Raw genomic sequence first — 5,643 nt, 5'->3', positions numbered from 1 at the left:
TTTTATCAGAAACAGTTATCACAGCTCGTACATTTTCTTTTTACACATATATGTAAGCATTGAGCCAAATTTAGTAATGTCAACAAATTAAATGAACAATATTTGTCTCTTATATATGATACATCTATACGTATTTATACACTGTAAAATATTCTTGTCTTTGAGTGAAGATTTAAGGTGATGGGAAATATAAATAACTGAAACTTGAATCTTTACTGAAGTTCAGTATTAAAATAAAAGTGATTTGACTTGAGAGTTCAAGTTCACTGCTGTAATAACTAATACCGATTAATATAATAACTATAATATTGGCCATATTATATTTAAACTGACTTTAGCCTCCTGAACAACATTAGCTAATTGTTATTCACTAGCTAATCTTAAAATGACTGAAGCCCAACAATCATGTTTTACAGTCCTGTGGTCTCAGCCTCAGATACTTATCAATCACACAAAGCTCATTTAGAAACAAACAAATGAACGAAATATGTTTTAATTCATTTCTGTCAAACAAAGCTGTATGAAACGTTTGCAGCGGTTGGTATCATGGTTGCTAGGCAACCTGGGCAGCGCGACGGAGGCCGTCCCATTTCACAAGCCTACAAGCCTCGCACTTCCGGCCTTAGTGGTCTTTGAGTACGCGGCCCTTGTGGACCGTTAAGGCTGCGTAATTTAAGGCTGCAGAACCTAAGGCTGTTCCAATTCTCAGCATCGCTCCTCTCTTTCCCTGAGTCCTTAGCAAATCTCCTTCCCACGAAGACGTTTTCATCGAGGCCAAGGAAAAGAGTTTAGGAAAAGGAGATAGGCGCAAATTTAGAAATTACACCCCACGTGGTTACGTTGGGCAGCTGAGTCACGTGACCGCACAGTAACAAATCGCCACAAAGCCAGGAAAAGGGGGCGGAGAAAGTGTGTGTGCAGGAGAGGAGTCGAGCAGAGAGAGCTGCTTTTTCATGAAACGGGAGTAAAGTAGTGAACTTACAGGAACATATACCACTACCAACTTTTGGATCGATGTCTGCATCGATCTGCACACCCTTGTCTCCTGGATCGTAGCTGAGATCAGCGTGAACCACGTGGGTCTCTGCTCCCTGATCTGTTTCCTGTGTTTGGAAAGACTTCCAGCTTCATCACGGAGTTTCTCTCGGTTTGTGGGCTCATCTAAAGGTAAGCACGGAGCTAACTTTAATGTGGGTTCAGTTTATGTTGAGTTTATCTCTGTTGAGAAATAATAGATTGCTTGGTATACACTGGAGTTAGACAGACTGTAGAGTTTGGGATTGTCTGCAACATTATAATCTGGCGGTTGCTATGGGGTAAGAATACATACAGAAAAATAGTCTTTGAATATGAACAAAGGGTGCAGGGCAGGAGAACAGCCAACCCCCACCCAAGGACATGAAGCCACAGGTACAAGCCTGGGGGAGGGCAATCAGCCTTTAGAATAGGACTTAGTGGGACCGTCTCCAGATTCATCTGTATTTTATTTTCTTCCAGCGCAAATAAAGACGTCTGATTCTTCACCTGGAAGTAAAAGTCTCCAAAAGGTTGCTACCATCAAAAATCCGTGAAATCGGCGAAGTGTGTTCACAGTTTATTGTGAACATGTTGCAAGAGTGAGAGACCGTTTGCAGAAAAACACCAACTAATCATTAGCTCAGCATGCTGGGAGAAGCTGAGCGTTTGCTTGGTTGTTCAATTATTTTCATCTTGCTTTGACTGCAGCTGTAACCTGATGTATTCCAGCAAGATTTGTAAAAAGAGCACTGATAAACAAAAAGCTGGACAGCTTTTGTTCTGAGTCTAAGAAGCTTAGAAAGAAAGTGACCGGACTTTTCGTGTGGCTAGGTGCGCACACACACACACACACACACACATATATATATATATATATATATATATATATGTATATATATATATGTATATATATATATATATATATATGTATGTGTGTGGGTATATTTTTTGTGTGTGTGTCCCAGCTGAGTAACAGGAGGAGAATAGTCTGGTGGTGCAACAGAGGAACAAATTCAGCCATTTGGACTCAGCTCAGCCACTACCGAGGAAACAATGACTTCAACACAAAAGGTGAGAAAAACATCAAAGTTACACTGTTATTGAAACTGTGTGTACAGCTGGTTGGTTTTTAAAAACCTGTTAACAGCAGCTTTATCTTTTGCATCCTGGGCTCAACCATATATACAGAATCTACATTCAAAATCAGAAACCACAGAAGTTACAAGAAAATACAAAGATCATATTTTATAAGCACACATTGAAACAACAATATCATCAGTTGAACTTGCAATTTCTTATGTGTAAAAGATTTTCTCCACTGATCAATATTTCTTCAATAATGTAATTTTCATTACAACTCCTATTGTAGCACATCATTGTTATGTGATACTATCACCAAAAGGTGGTGGTAACACACCAACAATGCGTTTGTTGACATGTTTGATTCCACCAATGGAGGGGGTTTCAGTTTGTTCCACGACTGCATTTCACTCACTGCCTCTGTTTGTATCTCTGTCACTGCAGGACCAACATGGAGCAAGAAGTCAGCGCTCTCAGGAGGCTGACAAACCTCACAGAAGAAAGGGAGAGAAAACCTACAGCTGTGATGAGTGTGGGAAGGCTTTTACCCTGGCTCAAAGCCTAAAAACACACCAACTCATCCACAGTGGAGTTAAACCTTACAGCTGTAAATTGTGTGGAAAGTCTTTTACCCTGGCTGGAAGCTTAAAAAGACACCAACTCATCCACAGTGGAGTTAAACCTTACAGCTGTAAATTGTGTGGAAAGTCTTTTACCCAGGCTGGACACTTAAAAAGACACCAACTCATCCACAGTGAAGTTAAACCTTACAGCTGTAAATTGTGTGGAAAGTCTTTTACCCGTGCTCGAAGCTTAAAAAGACACCAACTCATCCACAGTGGAGTTAAACCTTACAGCTGTAAATTGTGTGGAAAATCTTTTACCCAGGCTGGAAGCTTAAAAAAACACCAACTCATCCACAGTGGAGTTAAACCTTACAGCTGTAAATTGTGTGGAAAGTCTTTTACCGAAGCTGGACACTTAAAAACACACCAACTCATCCACAGTGGAGTTAAACCTTACAGCTGTGACTTGTGTGGAAAATCTTTTACCCAGGCTGGAAGCTTAAAAAAACACCAACTCATCCACAGTGGAGTTAAACCTTACAGCTGTAAATTGTGTGGAAAGTCTTTTACCGAGGCTGGAGTCTTGAAAAAACACCAACTCATCCACAGTGGAGTTAAACCTTACAGCTGTGACTTGTGTGGAAAGTCTTTTACCGAGGCTGGACACTTAAAAAAACACCAACTCATCCACAGTGGAGTTAAATCTTACAGCTGTAAATTGTGTGGAAAGTCTTTTACCGAGGCTGGACACTTAAAAAAACACCAACTCATCCACAGTGGAGTTAAACCTTACAGCTGTAAATTGTGTGGAAAGTCTTTTACCCAGGCTGGAGTCTTAAAAAAACACCAACTCATCCACAGTGGAGTTAAACCTTACAGCTGTAAATTGTGTGGAAAGTGTTTTACCGAAGCTGGACACTTAAAAAGACACCAACTCATCCACAGTGGAGTTAAACCTTACAGCTGTGAGTTGTGTGGAACATCTTTTACCGAGGCTGGAGTCTTAAAAAAACACCAACTCATCCACAGTGGAGTTAAACCTTACAGCTGTGACTTGTGTGGAAAATCTTTTACCGAGGCTGGAGTCTTAAAAAGACACCAACTCATCCACAGTGGAGTTAAACCTTACAGCTGTGAGTTGTGTGGAAAGTCTTTTACCGAGGCTGGAAGCTTAAAAAGACACCAACTCATCCACAGTGGAGTTAAACCTTACAGCTGTAAATTGTGTGGAAAGTCTTTTACCGAGGCTGGACACTTAAAAAAACACCAACTCATCCACAGTGGAGTTAAACCTTACAGCTGTAAATTGTGTGGAAAGTCTTTTACCGAAGCTGGACACTTAAAAACACACCAACTCATCCACAGTGGAGTTAAACTGTACAGCTGTAAATTGTGTGGAAAGTCTTTTACCCTGGCTCAAAGCCTAAAAACACACCAACTCATCCACAGTGGATTTAAACCTTACAGCTGTGAGTTGTGTGGAAAGTCTTTTACCCAGGCTGGAAGCTTAAAAACACACCAACTCATCCACAGTGGAGTTAAACCTTACAGCTGTAAATTGTGTGGAAAGTCTTTTACCCAGGCTGGAAGCTTAAAAACACACCAACTCATCCACAGTGGAGTTAAACCTTACAGCTGTGACTTATGTGGAAAGTCTTTTACCCAGGCTGGAAACTTAAAAACACACCATCTCATCCACAGTGGAGTTAAACCTTACAGCTGTGAGTTGTGTGGAAAATCTTTTACCGAGGCTGGACACTTAAAAACACACCAACTCATCCACAGTGGAGTCAAACCTTACAGCTGCAACTTGTGTGGAAAGTCTTTTACCCATCGTAAAGGCTTAAAATTACACCATATCATGCACAGTGGAGCTAAAGCACACAGCTATGAGTTGTGTGGTAAGACTTTTGCTCAAAATAGCAGCTTACAGAGGCATCTCTGAGGTATGTATTTATTTTTATCTTGTAATTTTAACCTGATTGTTTGGAACAAGTCTGATCAGTAAACTTATTGAGTTATACTGAATGAACTGCTTGGAAAAATGAAGACTCATTTTCGCCCAGTAAGCTGAGTGTTGTAATGTAGACAGTAAAATGTAATTGGATGTTGGCAGAGATGCTTTTTTATTTCAGGCGACATTCAGGATAAAAACTTTGAAGGAATTCCCTGCCTTACAATGTCTTTGTTTAGAAGTGGAGCAATGCACATGGATCCATTTCTCAACCCTGTCGTCACTGTGGTGGTGGAAAAGAGTTTCTCTGTGACCTTTGTGGAAAAACTCCCAATCATGAACGGGACCTAAAACCACATCAACGTAGACACACTGGAGCCAAAATGAACTACTGCAAAGAATGTGGGAGAGCCTTCCACACACCAAGTACATTAAAAATATATGAACTCTTCCACAGTGGGGTCAAAAAGCACATCTGTGACCAGTGTGGGTCATCCTTCACCACTGCACGTGAGCTTAAAGAAAAAGCATAAGGGAATCCACATAGAAGAGACACCATACAAATGCAGACACTGTGACAAAAGCTTCTCCCAATTAGGTCATCGTAACAAACATGAACGTACTCACATGGAAGTGAACTTCATCTGTGACCAGTGTGACAAGAGCTTCAGGAATCTCAGTTCATACTCCGAACACAAACGATCCCACTCTGTAAATAAACTGTTTCACTGTTACCAATGTGCAAAAACATTCACTTCATTATCTACTTTGTGCAAACATCAGCCTGATCATGCAGGACTGAAATCACTGGATCACAATGAATCTGAAGAGGGAGAAAGATCCTCTTCTGGTTTCAGGGTCAGACTTAAAAACCTTGAGATCAGGCTCCACAGAGTTCAGATGGAATCTCCTGTAAAGAGTGTCAGCTGATGTCACACTTGGATCTGATGAGGTAGCTCTGATTTCTGGACCTGCAGTGAATAATCCTGAATGTTACATTTAGGAAGCTGCATGTATAGATATGTA

General features: G+C 40.7%; 1 protein-coding gene across 3 annotated transcripts; it reads left to right on the top strand.

Annotated features, from left to right (window-relative positions):
• Positions 1-880: 880 nt before the first annotated feature.
• Positions 881-4,975, top strand: LOC146389797 (uncharacterized). Of its 3 annotated transcripts, none has more exons than XM_084912615.1 (5): positions 881-1,167; positions 1,498-1,848; positions 1,983-2,088; positions 2,542-4,609; positions 4,799-4,975. In XM_084912615.1, the coding sequence occupies exons 3-4, from the start codon at positions 2,071-2,073 to the stop codon at positions 4,606-4,608; spliced, it is 2,085 nt and encodes a 694-aa protein (XP_084768741.1). In that variant the 5' UTR covers positions 881-1,167; positions 1,498-1,848; positions 1,983-2,070; the 3' UTR covers position 4,609; positions 4,799-4,975. The 3 variants fall into 3 exon arrangements, with proteins under 3 accessions (XP_084768741.1, XP_084768751.1, XP_084768733.1); XM_084912625.1 differs by having other exon boundaries at positions 4,857-4,955; XM_084912607.1 differs by lacking the exon at positions 1,498-1,848 and having other exon boundaries at positions 2,542-4,975.
• The last annotated feature ends 668 nt before the right edge of the window (positions 4,976-5,643 follow it).

The sequence above is a fragment of the Perissodus microlepis genome, chromosome 3 (assembly GCF_051167445.1).
Source record: "Perissodus microlepis isolate ML-2025 ecotype Zambia chromosome 3, ASM5116744v1, whole genome shotgun sequence".
Lineage (NCBI taxonomy): Eukaryota > Metazoa > Chordata > Actinopteri > Cichliformes > Cichlidae > Perissodus > Perissodus microlepis.
The sequence above is the reverse complement of the archived record's forward strand: the minus strand, read 5'-3'. Positions and strand labels throughout refer to the sequence as shown.